The sequence below is a fragment of the Diadema antillarum genome, unplaced genomic scaffold (genome assembly GCF_040938485.1).
Source record: "Diadema antillarum isolate AM-2024a unplaced genomic scaffold, OU_Dant_1.0 seq00000692_RagTag, whole genome shotgun sequence".
NCBI lineage: Eukaryota > Metazoa > Echinodermata > Echinoidea > Diadematoida > Diadematidae > Diadema > Diadema antillarum.
The window spans coordinates 656788-679399 of NW_027271597.1; the positions used below are offsets into that span (position 1 = coordinate 656788).

At 36.7% G+C, this 22612-nt stretch overlaps 1 protein-coding gene across 1 annotated transcript in view; it reads right to left on the reverse strand.

The window, feature by feature from the left end:
- The window catches only part of LOC139737405 (serine/threonine-protein phosphatase with EF-hands 2-like), a 46851-nt gene that overhangs the window by 18753 nt on the left and 5486 nt on the right, over positions 1-22612 (reverse strand). The window contains exons 3-4 of the mRNA XM_071648081.1: positions 10289-10373; positions 8928-8942 (exon numbers count right to left, since the gene is read on the reverse strand). Of these exons, the coding sequence (XP_071504182.1) occupies positions 8928-8942; positions 10289-10373 (100 nt within the window). The remainder of the gene's footprint in view (positions 1-8927; positions 8943-10288; positions 10374-22612) is intronic.

A 22612-nucleotide genomic window follows, 5' to 3' on the forward strand; every position in this document is an offset into this window, starting at 1 on the left:
CATGTCAATCTTAAATGATTGTCGAACTTAAATGATGTTTTCAGCAAACTGTAAAAAATCAAAACCACAAGGGCATTATTTTACACAAAATTTGGAACAATGCTTATAAATCTACCCATTTTTAGTAAACTTTTTATTTCATGAAAATTGCTTGCTTCATTTAATTATCTATGTTGAAATCTTCGAATGCCATAGCGCCCTTCTGGTTATCCGCTTACTATATTTTCTAATAACTGGTCTACAGATAAAAATGAGAGCATTGCAAATGAATACCCAAATAATTAAAGTTTGAGATCTTACGTTCCTGTAGATGACATGCCATCACAGACATCCTCACAGATTTAAATCCTCAAATTTCCATACCTCCTTTGTTTCTAGCCGTAAAGAGCATTAAAAAAGCAACCCATACTACGTTGTTAAACAAAGCACTGCAGTAATACCAATGCACATTTTAATCTTTTTCAGTCGGTCTCCCCACCCCCACTTATTCAATTTACCGTGCCCTTTAAAATCTGCTGTCGAATCCAACAGGGATTCGCGATCACAAGGACGAGATATGCATCAAGTGGCTTGGAATCTTGACGGGTGACGATGATTCAATCGGAACATATCAATAATTTCTGACAGGATATTGGTATTTTCCACTGTTTCACATTTTGGCATTTTTAAGCCCACAAGAATACCTGGAGACCACCACCCTTCTCCCCCCACCCCCCCCCCCCCCCCCAAACCATCACATACACATTTTGGCTAAAAATGACCCCAAAATAACATAAACCTGGGTGAATATCAATCTGTAAAAAAAAAAAGACACTTTTTTTTCATGATTCTCTTCTAAACTCTTGTTTCAAGTGAAGGGGGGGGGGAGGGGTTGGTGAGGGAGTATTGCAACTTGATCCCAAGAGGAGTACTTTCTGTTAACCCCCCTCCCCCCAAAAAAAAAAAACCAACAACAACAACTATATGATATATATATACACATATATATCCTCAATAACCAATTCAATTCCTATTGTTTTACTTTAATATAAGCAGGGAAGACAGTACAAACAATTGATCACACAAATTCTTAAAAGAAGATTTTTAAATGATTTCTTGTTTCGCTCATCACTTCAGAAGTTTCAGTACCGGCAGTCAGTCTCCATGTATACCATGTTTGACTTGGAACTCATCATGTCTCAATGTGTAACTTTACAAAATTCATATTTGCTGCACCTGGTAGCATCATCTATAGACATACGACTTCTACCTCCGAGTAGATTTGTGTCATTGGAGCTTGCGCTCCTCATATTCCAAATGATAACCACAAGGCCGCTACCTGCAAAGAATGCCAAACTAATCAACTATTAATGGCAGTATCCATAGCAACTGCTCCAACAGGGGAACACAACTACCGAGCACAGTTGTCAGCTGCTCGCCGGCTACCGCGCAGCTTGCTGCCATCCACGGTCGGAGACGACACACAAATATTTGACGAGGCGAACGTTGTCGGGAACAGTGTCGACAACAGGTGCACGTACGGTATTGTTTTCTATTTGCAATTGAAACTGCCTGCATAGTGTTCTTCAGTGTGGGCATGTGCAATAAACGCTGAGTGTGCAAATATATATTGTGCTCATCAACTCATTTTAAGTCAGGCTTCTAAAGAATAAATGCTCCCGTGTGTGGGGGAAAAAAAAAGATTTTCTACGATGCAGAGAAATAAAAACCCAACAGATCAGCAAATATGACAATGTGAGCATAAGATACTAGGGAAAGATATGATAACGTGATGTTGGTGTGACTTTCTCAGCGTGAAAGGGTGATGGGCCATAAATATCCAAGGCAACATATTTGCACATCCATTCACATATCAAGTTCTCATCACTTTTCTCCATCAGTCAGATTTTGCCACAAGCTTTTGCGCTAAATTACTTGCTTTCACTAATTGAAATTGAAACCACTAGTTGATTTCACTAATTTCACTCGGAACAACGTGCCCATGGAGGTCAATTTCCCCCTTCAAACAGACATCACTCTCCTGTTGCCATGGAAACGTTCGCAGCAAAGAGGCATAGGATTTAGTGGATAAGATTTTAAAGCAGATGATCAAACCAAGCATTAACAAAATCCTTGTATGAGATGCGGTGCTCACATGCAGAGAATGCATACTGTGATGGGTATATCCTGTGTCAACGTGATATTGCAATAAACACAACCACGCTCTTAAAGAAAACAAAACAACTTACAGGGGCAAAAAAGGGTATCAAAATGGAATGGTTCTATAGATGTTCAGATCACTTGAATACAATGGTCACCACTTAACAGGAGGGGTCGGGAGACAACTTTTCCTCCCATTAAAGCGGGGCTCCTCGCTTGAAGGTAAGCAGTGGCTGGTATTGGCCCGTGCAAACTACACCCAACTTGAAACCCAGTATGTGGGCATTTACACTAAACTGTGCATAGTTATTAAACCTGCTGATATATCCACGGCATCGTTAAAGGGATCGTACAGTTTTGGTTGAGACCTTATTTCAGTTTTCTAACATTTTTTGGTGAGATGATGAGAAACCTCTTATGAAATATGAAAGAACATGTAATTCTATGAGGAATTCAACGTTTATTTGATGAAAATTGGTTTTGAAATGGCTGAGATATCCAAAAAAGAGCGATTCTAATTAAGTGTGGGACCCACACTTTATTACGATCGCTTTGTTTTACTTTGTTTTTGGATGTTTCAGTCATTCCAAACCCGATTTTCATCAAATAAGCTTTGAATTCCTCATAAATGGGTATGCCCTGTACTATATCATAAGTGTTTTCTTGGTATCTCGCAAAAAGTTAAAAGCCCAATTCTCATCTCCACCAATACTGTACTATCCCTTTAAAGTACACATGCACTATGACATGCAGAAACAAAATGGCGATGAAAAAAGGACACGGCAGTCTCATGATTTTGACAAATGCATCAGTGGAACAAACTTTCATTCATGTGACCCACAAAATCACTCTTTTCATAAAAGTTCAGCATTACATATATAAAATTATGATGATGCATTGCCTATTCTATGGCAATGCCAATGAAGAGAAAGAAGCTCAGGCAGCACTGCTAGCTCTACCATGTTTCCGTTATACATTCCAGGGAACAACATGCACACTACAACACTTAACCCGTTCCATACTGAATTCTGAAACCCCCACAGACTTAATGCACAGGCCACCAGGTTCCCGTATGGAACGGGTTAAATAGTGATGAACTCATTTTTGTCATATTCATTCTTCCATCCTTCTTCCATCGCACACACGTCCACAAACATACACACCACCCACCCGTACAGATGCACAAGGAGGGACAGAAATTTTTTGTGTTCATGAAACTTTCGCAAATTTTGCAAGAAGTCAAGAGATTTGCAGAAGGTTACTCTCCACACTCGCACAGAAGGGGTGGTAAGTGCATGATTAGAAGCTGATGACCCTCCATATGACCGCAAGCAATACGTCCTACCACCCAACAGCACATGTTTAGACTGTGCAATCAGCAGAATCAATCCAAAATTGGCTAGAAAATAACCCTTTGTGGTATTCAGGAAATGAAATCCATGTGATTATTTCTAAAAATTTACTTATCATTATTAGATGTCAATAATTGACAATGGTAGGAAGTATTTCGGAAAAAGTATCTACCGACATTTAAAGGGGTTTAAGGTTTCGCTTAAGTGGTGAAAATATCATGTAAAAAGTTGTGAGTTTCCTGAAAAAAATGTTATAGATTACTGGGTGAGGAATGTATTATAATTATCATCACGATTGCCATCATAACAATTATGGGAATTTGTGGACATTTTTGCACATGCTGCAGTGTACGACACGCACACCAATTATTTTTTCTTTTCATTATCCACATTGATTTATACCTTTACCAAATCTGTAAAAATTATGTAATATATTCCTATTCCTCAGCAGAGCACAAAATGAATGTGCAAATGTTCGACTCTTATATCAATTATCATATTTCTGCTGCCACTTTCAATGTTACAGAAATTATGGTGAATGACTTCATAGAATATACAGATGGACACTCATTTATGATGTAATGCAGCAGATGACCAACCACACCACAAAACTAGTAGAATATTTTGTAGATGAGTAAATATACAAACCACAGAGTTTAGGATAGCCAAGAAAACAAGACATGAACTCACCTTCCACACACATTTCTAGAGTACAGCAAACATTTGAGGAAAGAATGAAAATGAAATAGTGATTAGAAAAACAGAGCGCACATAAAGAAAATCATTAACACAATAGGTAATGACTTTTGAGGAAAACTGTTAGTACTATACAGGTAATGGACTTTTGCGGAAAATGATTAGTACAACAGGTAATGAATTTTGCTATACAAAACATGTTACAAAAATATGAACATATGAATGCACTTGACAATATAAATTATACACAAAGAAATACACACAGACAGACACACAGATGTGAAATTAAAATTGCTCAGGGAATAACGACAGGAAGATATCCAGTATATATTACAATAAACAGGGACAGACTGGTGCAAAGACCATGACAACATTCAAACTACAGTGCTGTAGGCTCACATTAAAGGTAAAATACAGTTCCCATATGACTGCACAAATTGTCAAATTTGTGCTCCAAAATGGAGACTTACATAAAATGCATTAAAAAAAAAATGTGTGGCAGTAAGATCCATCTCCAAAATCATGTTATTACAAGGCATATTGTACGTACAAGAATCTGTACTGTGTTTTCAGAGATTTTTTTTTTTTTCACTAGAATTCATCTCAGGTGTCGAATTTGAAGTCACGATTGCAATTTGAGTCATGTTTCTCTACTTTGGTTACACATGTCTATACAAAACTATACAAAATTTGAGTGTTTTTTTTTTTTTACTAGAATCCTCATCTGAAAGACTAAATTTCCTTTTTTGTATAATCTCTCTTTGTAAAATACCAGTCAGAGAGGAATCCTTGAAGTGGTTTTTTTTTTTTTTTTTTGTCCCATTTTACTTAGAAAACCTATTACTGAAATAAAAAGCATGTCATCAAATGTACACAAAGTAAAAAAAAATGGCTTTGCAGTTTAGATGCAGTAAAGTGAGCGTGTAATATAAATGCATCTAAAAACACAATAGGTCAACAAAAATATGCTTTACACACGGAGAGGACGTGAAACTTCGCTACTCCAAATTACAAGTAAGTCCAGTTGACTAGATTTACTGATATAGTTCATGATAAACACATGCTGTATTACCAAAAAAAAGAAGGACATTTAAAATGACATTTGTTCATTTTGGAATTTGAACAGAAGCTTCCGAAGATATTCCCTCTTGAATTTTAAGGGGATATTTTTTTGTTTGGTTGTTTTTGTGAGTTTTTCAGGTCAAACACCATATTTTCTTTTTATAGTTTTCTTAATTATAATGACTGTGACATGTCCAGACAACACGCTGAAAGGTTACATGCGCAGAATGAGAAACTACACATATTCCATGGCAGAAATTTTTGTCACTAACTCTTGAGGCACACAAACATAAATGAAATGAATGAATGAATGAATGAATGAATGAATGAATGAATGAATGAATGAATGAATGAATGAATGAATGAATGAATGAATGAATGAATGAATGAATGCATGAATGAATGAATGAATGAATGAATGAATGAATGAATGAATGAATGAATGAATGGATGGATGGATGGATGGATGGATGGATGAATGAATGAATGAATGAATGAATGAATGAATGAATGAATGAATGAATGAATGAATGAATGGATGAATGAATGAATGAATGGATGGATGGATGGATGAATGAATGAATGAATGAATGAATGAATGAATGAATGAATGAATGAATCAATCAATCAATCAATGAATCAATCAATCAATCAATATAAACAAAATGAAATGAAATAATGAATCAAATATGATATTCAGATTGCTAGCTGTAGTCATTGGATAAATCCAATTACAATGGGCCACAATCTCTACAGGGATACTGATATATAATCAACATGCTGGACTGACATAAAGACAAATGATTTCAAATCAAATTGACTTGCATTGACTATTGGTTATGCAAAGTGACATATTCCCTTTTAGGCTCTCCTCATCTCATTGCCAAAGCAAGGGTACAATGACTCATATATTGCAATGAAAACAATTTTGTTTTTCCATAGATGTAGAAAATGCTATTCAACTACAAATAGAGTGACCATATTTTTTTAGGAATACCATAAAACTATTCAACACCATATGACTCATTTCATTCATCAGAATTTATCAAAACAATTAATATTTTCAATTTGACTTTTGGAAAATAAGATTTGAAAATAAATCCTTCCATAGAACTCAATATGCCAAACTCTTTTGGGCTCATTTAAAATTTGCGAACAGCAAAACACCCAGTATTTGCAACTCGAATCCTCGTACAGGACATAATTCGATAGAAGCCGAGACTTTTGTTTTGAACTAATCCTGCATGCTGTATTCTTCAAAATTCCTTTGTAGTACACACACACACACACACACACACACACACACACACACACACACACACACACAAGATGATGCTCACTTCAAATCTTACATCAAACTAGGTATTTTTCATCTTCGGAAATAAATGACACCTTTTGCAGTGGTATATTCTTCTGTATTATTTTGAATATGCAGCTCCATATCTCCTGCTTCATGTGATTTGAACCATTTTTGCATTTCTGTCTTCACTAACCTGGGTAGATGATTGGAAGAGGGAATACATGTACTTCACACAAGGAAGGGAAACTATACAGCATTATGTTCATTCCTGGCTTCCCACCACAGAGGCAATACTAAACCAATCACCAAACTCAAATTTCCAAGTTACAGTGCTATAAATAGGACAGACTAAAACCATGCAGCCTACAGGTCAAGTTTAATCTCTGGAGCTTTGACAGAGACTAGCTAATTGTGCTGAGCTACTTTCTCTATAAAACATAAAAAATTAACAAAACAAAAAAGTTACCATATGCTCTCGATTCAGACCAGTGGAACTTCAATTTTTTTTTTCACAAGTGTCCAAAGAGTTAAAAGGGATGGTACAGTTTCGGCTGAGATGGGGCTACAGGTTTCCAACATTTTTTCAAAATGATTCTTTTTTTGTAGATGATGAGAAACCTCCTATACATGAAATATGAAAGAGCATATAATTCTTAGAGAAATTAAAAGTTTATTTGATGAAAACTGTTTATGAAATAGCTGAGATATCCATATCTAAGCAAACCTAATAAAAGGTTGAACCCACCTTCCATCAGAGTCGCTTTGTTTTTTTTCTTTGTTTATGGATATTTTAGCCATTTCAAAACCCATTTTGTTGAAATGAACTTTGAATTCCTCTTAAAATTGTATGCTCCTTGATATTTTATAAAGTGGTTTCTAAGTATCTTGCATAAACTTAAAAGCTGAATCCTCTCCCCAACCAATAGTATACCAGCTCTATAAAGTTTGACATGATAAGAAACTATGAATATAATACCAATAAAAACAGGCACTATTTATAATAGTATGTAGGTGTCAGTCCTAGAATTCATGGAGGGTAATCATATCACAAAGATACATCACATATATCATAAATTATACAAGGATACTGATTAATTTTTCCATTATCACGCAAAATTCCAATCTTTAAAATCATCCCCACAGATTTGGGTTTATGTCCAGGGTCATAAGTGGATTTGTGTGTCAATCAATGCTGTGGCAGAAAATTCAATGAAAAATTGACCCTGAAATTCCATTGGTCATTCCCTCACGCAATTAATCTCTTTGCAAATCTTCTGACCAGACAAAATAATAAAAGGTAGGGGAATGCGCTGTCATGATGCCCCCCAAAAGTTTGAGATATTGTATTTTCACAACTTCAATCAACATCTGTTTCTTTTCTGAACATTTGGTCATATCAAAAAGCCAAAAAACATGACAAAACCCCCAGAATTGAAAATCAATCCATGGGCCATTTTAGGGGAAAATGCACACAGAAAGGGATACCATCATCATTATCATTATCACCTATTTCATATTTCAAAATGCTGAATTGATATGACATTGAATACATGTCCAAAATGAATGGAGCAGGCATACTCAAGTACATCCCATAGAATTTGCTGAAGTTCTGAGTACTGTATGTCATATTTTTCCATGATTGATGGACTGTAATGTATGTATATGCCATACATTTCGCACTAATAATATTTCATAGACTGGGACTTGTAAGTGTAAAACCGTTTCACAAGTGATTGAATTCACTATCTCGAACAAAAGTGGAAGAATGAGAAGTGTGATTCCTTTTCATATGAAATAACAGCAACTTTGTGAATGATGTGTGACACTTTGTGGGAGCTGGGCACCTTTGAATGTTTCTACAGATAAATGGCACTATATAAATGCTGTTTCATCATCATCATCAACATCATTTCCCACCATAGATTGCTACCCAGCCCATTGTATTGATACATGAAGCAAAACTCACATGAGCCATTACTTTTGTGACTGTCAGTCAGTTCAAAAAGTTATGAAAACAAAAATGCTGCAAAACATTACCATGTATACAGTAATGTGACACTCCCATGACTATGATCATTTACACATTTTGATTGACAGGTATACAACACAGTGCATTTCTTGGTCTTAGTTAAAGTTTTGATTTTGAATGTAGGGATGACAACAGTGGCCTGGTTCCATTCAAATATCACCTAAAGTATAGAAGGGGAAAGATATCTGATGACTTACAAATACCATGTCATGCAATAACTGTCAATATTCATGAACAGAACTTCAAATGCAGTAACACAACAAATCTAGGGGTGGAGAGTGAAGGGGACTAATCCTAAAGTGAAATACCAACATTCCACCTATAAGCACAAACAAGAGCAAGACCGAACACTCACCTTGCAAATCTAGCAATGTTTAGCGAGAAAGAAATGCATAAAAATACGTATTCATAAAAAAGGAGAACATTGAAAAATCTGGCAATCAATAGACACACATTTAACATACACATCTTGCAGTCAGCTTCCAATCCAATTGAAAAGAAAGTGACTCACATGATGAAGCTGGAGTAGGCAAATCTCCACAGAATTCAACATATCAAAAAAGGTACATGTATGCACATGTAAGACATATTATTAGGTCATTCTCACAAAAATTGCCACTATTCTATTCATTTATGTGTAACCATATAATGGTTAATTTAAAATGAATACAAAATGTCTTGTATGTAGCATCAAAGTTTGTCTTGTACGATGAGAACCTGTCTGGCTTTTCTTTTGAAATACAACACAAAATAGCACATATGGGGCTGAGAAAGCAAAATAGCAAATTTCCAAACAACACCTTGACTGACTGCTGTCACGGTATTTGATTTCAAAGGTTGTATACCAACAACGAAGGTAATGAATGACATAAAGACAGCGGAAGAGAGTTGACTTTTTGAAAAAAGTGGAAGAGAGTGTTACGTCAGCACATTTACAACCTGTTAATTCATTGCGACATACAAGGATATTCAGGTATAGTTACTCTCGTTATGACAACGAGGGTTAGGGTCAGAAACATTCAACAAGCATGTGGTATCATTTCATACACAGACATAGACATAGAAATTCTTGCACAGGCTTTCATACTTGAACCTCATCCAAAGAGTACACTCTTTTATCTACTGTACACGCCATATATTTAGCGAGTCTAAATTTTTGCGAATCGGGACTTCCCGGCGATTTGGCGAGTGGTTAAATTCACGATTGTGGAGTTGTGTACTAAATGGAAAAATGTACATGTTTACTTCACATTCATATCGGGATCAGAGTCAATATTTTCGCGTGTCTTTAATTTTGCGAATAGCACCTGACTCGCGAAATATTCAGCGTATACAGTATCTAGCCAGATGATTGTGGCTAAGAAAATCCCCAAGACATTATGAACCTGGCACCAGTTGTTCAAAAACAAAGACACTACTACACGCTAAAGCAAAATAACTGTGAACCAAATTTTTCAAAGAAACAAACAAAAAAATCAATATGAACTACTAGAGTACCTTCCAGTAACTGGGACTGACTATAAACAAAGGATATCAGTTTTTTGTTTGTTTATTTGTTTTTGTTATGTGTCCAAAGTATAAGACAGGCGCCAATTCCGACAATGGTTCAAGTTTGAAGCCATTTTCACACCACTGACATACATACAAAAGCACACAAGTTAGTTGAACAAACAGATAAAAATAATCACACCCCTCCCATCGTCCACAAACCTTCATTTGAGCTCTGTAAAATGTACTTCGACTTGTTGTCATCTGATCCAACCGTCTGCATCAGATTGTTGAAGAAGTTATACAACTGTGAAGAAGAAATAAAGATGAAGACAACTTATATTCAAATTCTCACGTGAGGAATGTTGTTTTCTCTAATACAGATTATGTGTGTGTGTGTGTGTTGGGTCAGTTAAATGGTTAAATGAAGTTAAATATACATTATTATCTTGCATAGCATTTCAAAGGAATTTACATTGTACAGTGGCAGAGGTGGAGATTTTCATGTTACAGCCAAAAAAGTACATAATTTAAGCATCACAAAATAGCTTCCTCCGGCACAATAGGGCATAAAATGTAAGGCTAATGAGTTCTCAAAAGAAATGTTAAGAGTTTAGATTAGTATGATAGGGCCTATATGTGAGTGTTCTCTGTACACATGTACTCTAAAGCCAGGAATGTTCGTGTGCATTTAAATGTCACAAATTTCCTGAGAGCGAAGATTCACAAAATTAAAATGCGGGCAAAAGTTCTTGTCTGAACTATATAATGCATTGTATGCCAGTTGCAATTCACGAAAATTTCATGCCGTGGAAAAATGCATCGGCTATAGTTCGCAAAAATTTAATGCTGCGATAATATATGTTGCTTTATAGTACTCTGAGCTGCACTGTACCTTGAGAACAGAAAACAGTGCATCTACACACGCAAATTTAAAAATTTCAATTGTCAAGGCAAGGCCCCAAGTGTTCACGATGTGTAATATTTGCAGAAGAGCACAGCCATGGCAGAATTCGCATCAATTCTTCTGTCAAATAACAAACAGTACCTTTAAAGGACAAGTTCACCTTCATAGACATGTGGATTGAGTGAATGCAGCAATATTAATAGAACACTTCAGCAAGAGTTTGAGGAAAATCAGACAATCTGTTTAAAAGTTATGAATTTTTGAAGTTTCTGCTTAGTCACTGCTGGATGAGAAGACTACAACAGCTTGTGATGTCACATGAGTACAACGATATAAAGAAAATATAAGGACAATGCAAGATACATGTATTTTCACTTTTCTCGCATAATAATAGAACACTTGACTTCCCTCTTTCAGAAGGCAAGGGGAATAATATTACCCTTAACATATGTCAATGATGAGTCGAGGAAATGGACACTTTTTTCAAAAAGTAAAATTTTGTGAAATTCTCTTTATATTTTCGTTATATCGTTGTACGCATGTGACATCATACACTCTAGTAGTCTCCTCATTCAGCAGTGACTGTGCAGATACTTTAAAAATTCATAACTTTTGAACGGATTGTCGGATTTTCCTCAAACTTTCACTGATGTGTCCTACTAATATTGCTGCATTCACTCAATCCACATGTATATGAAGGTGAACTTGTCCTTTAATTACTCTACAGAGACCATCCCAAACACTGTCCTTCCCCAGTATTAAACAAATCAGACAGAGAGAGGGAGAGAGAATGCATGGAAGACAAAAACAAACCAATTCAAAGTAATAATGTATCTCTGTTGTCTTTCCAAACAGTCTTATCCATATCACTAACCTGAATTTTCATTAACTGCCAGTGGACCAAGGCCAAGCTGCCCAAATCTTTTATCAATTCCACATTCAAAATAGCAGGTAATTATCATCGCCGTCATTTGATATGTATACAATGACATGTATGCGACTGTTAGATTGCGGAAGAGTACATAATGGATGTGTTCCATACAGAGTAGTAAAATTCTATTATTTACACCAAATCTTCAACTGGAATGTTGAGAGCCATTACCTCTTGCAATTTCATCTAGTGCACCTGCCCTTTTTGACTGTCACTAGAAACTTTGTGCTTTTCAAAGACGCTTCAAACAGATTGATGACATACCAGAATGAAACTGAATATTTTGGAGAAATGTTTGAAATCATCCTTTGAAATGATAATGGTATGTGTACTTGCCGAAACTATGTGATTCTCACATCTATTTCTGGCACAAATATGAGGAGCAACTCACTGCTTGTGAAAGGCAGCAGATACTCCTACAAATTGTAATATATCTGTATTTTCCTTGTCCTCATCTGGACGAACGGTCAAACCCAAAGTATGGTGTGCGGGTCATCTCATTCAATTTGATTTGATTTTATGGACTGCCTTGGCCTTCACAGTCCACAACACTTAGTGTCTTCCAATCTATTATGCTGAATACTCACACCATGGTCTCGCAATGAACTACACAAATGATAAGCACTAGCTGTTATGAATACATTTCACATTCACTGACATTTCATGCTTGAAAATTACTGATTACAAAAATTGGTCTCCCACATCTTTTACTGCAGCAGCTGCAAACCAAGTTTTTGCAATAGTTTTTACAATCACCTTCACTCATAATTTCCTCTCATATACCGAGCTCCAACTTCCAAGTTCTGTTGACATTTTCTCAAATTGAGAGGCCCAAATGTCAAACTTGAACTATCCCTGAAACAAAATGGGCAGAATCCGTCTTTTGATTCTAGCAAGGCTGTCAGTAAGATATCAGAAGGTTACCCTTGAGAAAGAAATGAGAGAGAGAGAGAGAGAGAGAGAGAAAGAGAGAGAGAGAGAGAGAGTGAGAGAAAGAAAGAGAGAGGGAGAAAGAGAAGAGAGACAATTTCCTCTATTGAGAACCATCAACTGAATACGAGAGTCGTAAATGGCAATGAATAGATTTTGTTCCGTTCACATCAACGAGCAATATAATTGCACAAGTTATGAGGATGATATCCATTGTTTACTTGATTGCCATGGCAACCGCTTGCCTTTTATCACTGCCCAGTCAACCATGCATGCCTTCAGTGGATTGTTGAAGTGTTTTTGGTTTTTTTTTTTCATTTCTCTTGAAGGCATTGCCCTAAATGAAGTTAAGTATTGATTATTTTGAAAAAAGGATGATGCAGTCTGATTTAGGAAAACAGACAGATGGAATATCCAATCTGCTATGGACAATCTGTGGAGAGTAATGATTAATTCATTCCAAGCCCAATCTAAACATACAGAAATGCACACTTTTGGGGGTGCGGGTTTAATATTGCGGTCAAAATTCAAGGGGGGGGGGGAGGGGGGATTATCCAAGCTGCAATCCATCAGTAAAACTAGATATATCGCTACGGCTACTGATATGCCTCCGCCATAATGCATGGTTCTCCTAATAGGTCTATAGTACAATGTCTTGACAATGTGTGATGACAGTTTCACACAACTGGCAAAATATTAAATGACATTATCTAAACCTGGCCTTTGACCTTTGACCTCACAGTTCCAAAGAGAATCACTGTTAGGTTGAACATGCATAAATATGTAAGTTTCATGATGATACCTTGAGTTACTTTCGAGATATGGAGGAAAAAGTGCAATTTAGCACTTTCACTTGACCTTTGACCTTTTGACCTTTGACCTTTTGGCAAGAAACTTCCCCAAAAATATATATTGGGTAATACATGCCATACATCAAGTTTAAAAAAAAAAAAACCTTCAGGCATACTGCATTTTAAGGAAAGTAGTGATATTTTGAGGAGTTGACCTTGACCTTTGACCCCCTGACCTTTGACCCATGACCCCCAACTTCCCTAGATAATCACTGCCCATCGGTACAAGCATATATACTAAGTTTCATGAAGATACCTTGAACCATTTGCGAGATATGGAGAAAAACATGAAATTTCAATTTTTTCACAAAATAACCTGTGACCTTTGACCTTTGACCCTGTGACCCTAAAATCCACACAAAGTATTATCCCCCAAGGATATACCCTCATACCAAGTTTGATGTAAAACCACCACACGGTTCTTGAGATATCGACAAAAACAAAACGGGACGGACGGACGTACGGACGGACGTACGGACGGACGTACGGACGGACGTACGGACGGACGTACGGACGTACGGACGGACGGACGGACGGACGGACGACCCGAAAACATAATGCCTCCGGCCACTTCGTTGCGGAGGCATAATAAGTGTGTACTTTGCCATGCCAGATGGAAAGCTATGCTTAGTCATCCTTTTAATACAAATGGTATTAAAAAAAATCACTTTTTGGCATTAATGACAAAAATAGAAAATATTCACCTAAAAATTCCACAAAATTATACCAACAAAAGATTTGGTGTCAAATATAATTCATCATCTATGAAAATCACTGGCTAGAAAGCCCAACAACAAGTATTCACAGAACTACAGCTGACAACTTTTCACAAATATTTTCAGACACAGTTCTGATTTCGGGATCAATTGAAATTATCTCTTGCTAAATGTTTGATGACATCTACTCCACGCAAATGATCAAAGACAAACGTCAAAACTCAATCAGTGTATGATTACTACGACTGTCCGACCTCACATTACCATTGTCTACTTTTGTTGCTGAAAATGTCATCTGCTATTCCACTATACAGAAAATATCAAGATGAAAGACAAGTATAATGATCACATACAGGGAAGGGGGGGGGGGGAGGAGAGAGAAAAAAAAGAGAGAGATGCAGTGTCATACTGTCAATGAGAAAGAAAGAATGCATTTCCACCACTGCTGAACAGAGAGGGGCAGCATCAACCTGACTGACTGCTAATTAATGAGACTGAACGTGTACAGAACATTGCCCATGATCACCATAGAGATGGAAGAACACATCCCTAACAATAGCTCTTCATGTCAAACCTCAAACTGGGAGGATAAAAACAAAAACAAAAAACATAATCACTGTAGAAAACAAAACATGCGCTGAATTGGAATATGAGAAATTTTCTTGACTCCGAGGAATTAAGATGTAAACTTCACACCACCAGCAGTCTAGAGGGGTCTTTAGACTTGGTAATGTTTATTTGAAACATTTAAAGCAATTAGCAGACTAATACAAAGACTACTAACCCGGTAACACTTTTGTTTACAGTTTATATCAAACATCTAGCCTTGTTACAATAGCTTCAGGTGCATGCAATTAGTACGAGTTCTATAGTCCTGCTTTTTAGTTTTCATCTCTCCTTCGAAGGACTTTGTGAGCATAGGCAATAAGTTATTTGGGATTCTCTGGAAATAAACAATGTCACTCTCTCAGGCATCTCATGTAATTTCTACTGCCCCTCTAATTGTGCCCCTCCCTCTCCCCCCCCCCCCCCCCCCCGATCTCTCTATTTGTATATAGAATACAAGCACGCACGTTCTGCCACAAATTTCACACAGAAAGAGCTCCGTATCAATACTATATCAACCACGGAATAATATTGTTGCTTTATCTTTACCCATGTATGCATTTTGCAAGGATTTTGATAAGCAAAGAATAGTACCTCCTTTCATTCACCTCTAGAATTTGAAGGTCAGCTTAAATAGATATTCTTTATGTAGGATTCAATAGTAAACTGCCACTGGAATCAAATGCTGATGTTGATGAAAAATGCGTGTACCAAAAGCTGTACAGAGTAAGTCTCTTCGAGTGGCAACAAGACGTCACCATGGATACACCATCCATTCATGCATGAGTATTCGTACATAATTGAGATACATGCAGTCGGCAGAAATTCTTTAACTGTCCTACGTTCTTTCAAATATTACTCACGAAAATACGAATCACACCCCAAGTTGGCAAACAATCTCTTACTTAGATTCTTTAATGATAGTCCTACTACTATGTACTACCTAGTTTTGTTTCCTCCTGTATTCCTCTCTCTCCCCTTTCCTTCTTTCTCTCCCCCTCTCTCTTTCTTTATATATATATATATATATATATATATATATATATATATATATATAGATAGATATATACATATATCCTTTCTCTTATCTCTTTTTCTCTCTTTATATATTCCTCTCTTTCCTTTTCTTTTTTTCTCTTTCTCCTTTCTCCTTATCTCTCTATCCCACTCTCTTTTACTGCTTTTCTCTTTCTTTTTCATTTTTATTTCTCTAAATTTGTATCTCTCCTTTACTTTTTCCTCTACTTCTATCTATCTATCTACCTATCTATGTATCTATCTACCTATCTATCTATCTATGTATCTATCTACCTATCTATCTATCCATCTATCTATCTATCTATCTACATATCTATCCTATCTATCCATCTACTTATCTATCTTTGTATCTATCTATCTATCTATCCATCTATCCATCTATCTATCTATCTATATCGCTCTTCTTCTTTCTTGTATTTCTAACTATCTCTTCAGCTGACCCTTCATTGTCACTCTATCTATCTCTTAATTACATGTTGGGATATTATTGTCCTCGCCAGGGTCTAGTGATGTTCTATGTAATGTGGATGTAATTAGCTAAACCCACATCACAATGGCAACAATAGCCATTCGTTTATTAAGGTCCCCATATATATTCCGAGCTCTATCCCCGAATACACTGCGCATGCTACCTTAGAGACCGCATTGCCATAACAAGGGATCAGAAGCCATATTGCCTTGGTAATGGATTGAGTAATCAGAATATATTTGTTGTTGCTTTTTTTTGGAGGGGGGGGGGATATTTCAAGTGACTAATGCTCAATTCAGCATTGATCCATTAAAGGGATGCCTATGTAACACAAAGCAGAAATGTGAATAAGATAGATTTTATTAATCTGCACAGAGAAAGCGTGTTAAAATGCGACAGCTACATTCTCAAAATTTTGCATTTCCAAAATGAATGGCAACAGATGTGTTTTCTAGTCCCTGTTGCACAATCAATGCACAAGGCAATCCCAACTGATATTTTACATCATCAATTTACCATCTCTGTATCAATAAGTTAGTAATCCTGAGTTACGAGCAAACGCCATTTTCGTAAAAGTTTGTCAGAGATTTCTTCTTGCTTAATTCAAAGTATCAAGTATGAGTCAAATTCCCAAACAAATAATTGATAACTCAGCAATTCTTTTTTTTCGTTTGGCATTTCTAAGTTAGCATTTCGAAAAAAAAGTTGGGTACTCATTTCTTACTAAGCATCGGAAGGTAAAAGACAAAAAAAAAAACCAAAAAAATCGCTCACAATGAAATTCTGAGTGAAAATGTATGTGGTAAAATCATCATGGAATGTACTGCATTATAAATATGTCACAGTTTTCATAAATCTGCCCCTCTCAAAATATCAAGGAAACGTCAAGTCTGATTCATTTCTCTCCACTCTCTCATTGCATATACATGTTAAGCTTTTAACATGACCCAAATATGTTCATTGATACACACAATACCACTGACAGGTGGTATATAATGGAACTTGGCTGCTGAGCAACCATGGGTTGGACAACTACCTATCACAAACACTCAATCTATCACCATATACTGACTTTTATCACTATCAAATTTGTCCCTACTGCACTGCAATAATTGCAATCAATCCCCTTATCCAATTACGGAGTGACTCACTCACATGCTCCAAAGTGCAAACTTATTGCAGTTTCAGCTCCAATGCGATTTTCTTTTTATTTCTGCATTTTTCTGTGAAAACTACACATAAATGATAATGCACACATTTGAAATGAAATCTACAAAATAGATATGCAATTTGCATTGAATAAAAATAAGTTTTAAAAGATTTGAACAAAAGTAATGAAATTAAAAAAGGCAACGATACGATTAATTTCGGTTTCAGAGAGAGAAAAAATGCAGGAGTCTGCCACAGTAAGTTCATGGCAGCCTCAAAAAAAAAAATACAAATGAGCTTAGCACTGCTGTAGGTAGCAGCTTTCAAGGGTATAATAAGAGGAATTGAATACATTGTAACTTCATCTTATCATCTTCCATCTTGGCTGCTGGAGAACAAAATTAGCTCCCACGCTCTTACTCGATAAGAAATATTCACTACCTTACCCGGGACAATGTCATCACATTCTAGAGTAGCAAATATAGAAAGTGAAATTCCTTCATTCAAACACAGAAGTAGTGTGCAATTCTTCACAGCAAAGTGGTGGCGGTTACAGCAGAAATGTTTCTCCATTCATAGACCAATTCTTTCTTCTTATTCCATTTTTTGTTTTGTTGTTGTTGTTGAAAAAGCCTGGCTGTTTGAAGATTAAAGCTCTGGTATTCACCATCTCCTCTTTCTTCGAGGGCCAGCAATTCACGACATAGACAGCACAATATTCTTGAGAATGACCGATGAATGCACACTTCTTTTTTTCTTCCCAAGGAATATTTTGCTAAATTATGCTCAGGTGCTGTTAACAGCATGATTCAGACACAGACACACACAGACACACACACACACACACACACACACACACAAACACACACAAACACACACACACAAATGGACAAGAGTTCATTCAGGGCAGCTATGTTCAAATATTCCACTTTAAAAAAAGAAAGAAAAAATGCTTGAGATGTCTATTCAAGTTCGTTGTTTTCAGAAAAGGAGGTTGATTTAGCAAAACTCCCCTCTTCCCCCTTCTCTCTTTCTCTGGTTGTCTTCACGCGCATGCACACAAAGACAAACACACACACATACACACACACACACACACACACACACACACACATAGTTTTATATGTATACATAATACATACATCTATCTATATGTGACCCGCTACAACAAAATGATCCTAAAGTCGGGCGAGGTCAATTATTTGAAAATTGCATGGCATAATTTCCTAATCTTTCTGCTTTAAATTGATATACAACACATTTTATAAAAATAATCGGCAGCGGAGATATCGATGTTTAAAAGAGAGCATGTCGAGACGTCTGGGAAATCAGTTTCGAGTAAAGCACCCTAAAAGTTTTCCTTGTGACGAAATCGCGATCAAGGGACACACAAGTCTGTTTTCCCCTCCGGACAATAGAAGGCAAACCCTAGCAACTCCCGAAATGCTCATTCAAGCACAGCGTCGGCGGTCTCCTCACCGACCAATCAGTGACCAGGATGCCAGGAGAAGCGGCTGGGCATAGCGCACCCCGCCTGCACGCACCAGTCAACTGGGCAGTGTGTGAGCTTCACGCTTCGGTTAGCGGCAAGCAGCAAACTGACCAATGAGATCACTCTGGTCGTTGTTAGGGGCGGAGCCTATCTGTGGCGCTCAATCCAAATTTTGGAACCAGTTTCTGCTTCGTTGAAACGCCAAAAAACATGACCCAGAAAAACGCTATATTTTGGTCTTTCCTCTCACCATTTTGCTTCAAAATTTCGACAGATGATAGAAGATATGTCAGACTACAATAATATTTCAAAATCAGAAAATCGTAAGTTTTGATTAATTTTGATGCTCTGACTTCAAACTCGATTTTCACGGCTTCGACCGTGCGCGACTTTAGGACCCTTTTGTTATAGCGGGTCACATATATATATATATATTTAAATCTATGGATCCTAATTTAGGGAGACAACTTGTGTCTCCTTAATATTTTCAACTATATTATATCCCATTCATTTGCATGCTTTACTGCTATAAGAGATTTAGTGCCAAATTAGAATAAAATGTCATTTTCAGTTTTCTAACCCGTTGAAGATGAGTCCCGAGAATACTCTGGCAGGTATCCATGGGAAATGAGTGTTAGAGCAAAATTAGTCCGTCCTCAACAATTTATAAGGTCATCATCAAATAGGGAAAAATGAAAGCTTTTTTTTTATACTGCACTGATCATATAAAAAGAAATATTTTGGGAAGATATTCTCAAAGTTCTCACACAAGTTATACCATATCATTTTTTTCCATATATCAAATATCTTCAATTGATAGAGGTGGATATCTGTTCTGCATTTAAACTTTGCATACAGTATGCATGTATGTATGTATGTGTGTGTATATAGAATGTTTGCATGTACGATGGCATGTAGCTATGCATGTATGTACATAAATGCAGTTCATTTGACTTTGTGTGTATATACGTGTAACTATCAATAAGTCAACATCTACTGAAGATCATAGTAACTCAAAGGACAAAACTGCTTTCCATCAACCATGACTGGTTGGTGTGCATGAATGGATAAATCATCCAAGCTTCTACAGCTGACTGGAAATGGTGCCCCACATTCAATTTTCTCTTCATTCAAAATCCTCATTGTTAAAATTCAAATTTTCTAGAGCTTTATTTCTTCCTCATTAGCAATGAAGCCAGTGCACAAGTATTGGCTGAGAATGGGAAAATGCATCCCCATCCCAAGTTTTATATCCTCTATTGACAATTTTTTTTTTTTTTGCTTCTGTTGTTCTGCACGTTAAATACATTTACAATTTTCAAAACACAAGGAAAAATTATTTATATTTCATGCAAAATGGAGAACATAGGTTTTGTTGAAGTCATTTTTTTCAATAGCACATGACACAAAACACAAACATCGTACGCAATGTATATATACTTTAGTTTCTGACAGGTGCAACTAATTTCTAATCAGAAAATGGAATCTTGGAGAGCAGCAGATAAATTGTGACAAATTGAAAGGGAAGCCTCCTGATACAACCCCACTTCATTCCCACAGTCTTTGGTTCCTTCCTGTCTTACTGGCTTTAACAAAGCCCATTGCAGATGAAAAAGAAAAAAACAGCTTTACTGCTTCAAAATATTTCTAAAATGTGAGTTATGGATAGAAACAACCCATGTAAAAATGCCAATCGGTATAAGAAATGTTAAGTATGGTTAAATATACAAATGTGAACGGTAGTTTTATTAAAATTGTTTCTAGAATAGACTTTCTACGGTGATGGTTTACTGAGAAAATCAGTGATATCTCCTTATATTTGTGACTTTATTGCACAATTTTTATATGGTAGGATGTTTTGTGATACATCTGAACTATACAATCAAATATAATAACTCAAACATTTTTTAATCACTGTTCCCAATGGTAAACAGAAGCTTTAACCGTCATATTATTTGCTGCCCCTCCTGCTGGAATCTACACAGCAGTGTGTGTCATTGTCACAAGGTACTGCCTGGAGGGAATGCCGTTGCCACGGAAACAAACACCAGTGATAGGACAAACCAAGTGGAGGATATGAACGCTGAAGGGAAGTGGAGTTGCGCCTTTTGTTTCGTCACGTTTCCCATATAACTAGGCAACACTTGCAGCAATCAAGTAATAGCTTGCTTCCCCAGCTATTAGACTGGGCAAGGGCAGGACGATGCTCATTAAAAGCATTTAAGCCACAAGCAGGAGTTTCACTAAATTTTCTGTTACGGTTTTGCAGCTAGGCTGATTCTAGTTGAGAGCTAACAAGTCTGTGGAACAGAAGCACACTTTATAAGTGGAGGGTGGATGCAACATGACACTATAAAATGAAATCAATTTGGTCATTAGAAAATGGCACGTATCTCCTTCAAACTACAATCTTCCATCCTATTCACTGTTTCACAAAATCTAATTAATTACACGATAAGTACAGGGTGCTGCACACTCGGGCAGCTTGGTGATACCTGAAGCACTCTAAGAAAAGTAGAAAAGCACACGGAGAGTGCCAACCTCTGCCAAGCTAACAACTCATTTCCACATATGAATGCATGAAATTTCCAAATATAGAAGCCTTTTGTTACATCATCAGCTTCCCTGCATGGCGCCTTGCCCGAGCAGAGCACGCGCTTTGGTGCGCGTACATGTATGTAAACCTCCAGTACGCGCAGCTAGAACTCCCAAGTTCATTGACCTTATATGCCAAAAGATAAAAAAATCCTTTAAAAATCCATAAAATTTCCCAGATCAATTCCAAAATTTAATCATCTCTTCTTTGTGTCATTATTGACTTTTCCTGCACATTTCATTCAAATCCGTTCTCAACTTTTTGAGTTATTTTGCCAACAGACAAACCGACGCCAATGATCACTTTAACCTCCTCCTTCCTTGATGGAGGTCATATAGGACAACTAGTCTTGTAGGATGATTTCATTGCGTAAAATGCAGCTGGGAGAGATTTGATTGAGTATCAGTGAATGTTACTCTGAGGTCACGCAGCCAGATACAAACAAATCTTTGTGAAGAGTGATGGAGCCTTCATGCTACAGCTGTCCTTCTCTGCTTTCTCATTGAATAATACTGTTTTCACTCATCATTCACCGTCATGGACAGGTTCACGATAGCACAAGTTTTAATGCACAATACACCTTACAGCCTAGGACCTCCATGATCCCGGGGAAGGCTATAAAAAGGGGGAAAAGTGGGTAACCTAGCAGATTCACATATGAAATATAAATAGGCATTTCTGAAGGTGTGCACAAGGCAAATATATGAGAATCAAAGGCAGTGCTATTTTTACCTTGGCCAAGGAAGAAGGTTATGATTTCATCAGCGTTGGTTTGTTTGTTTGCAAAATAACTCAAGAAGTTGCGAACACCATTGAATGAAATTTGCAGGAAAAGCCAATAATGACACATTGGAACAGTTG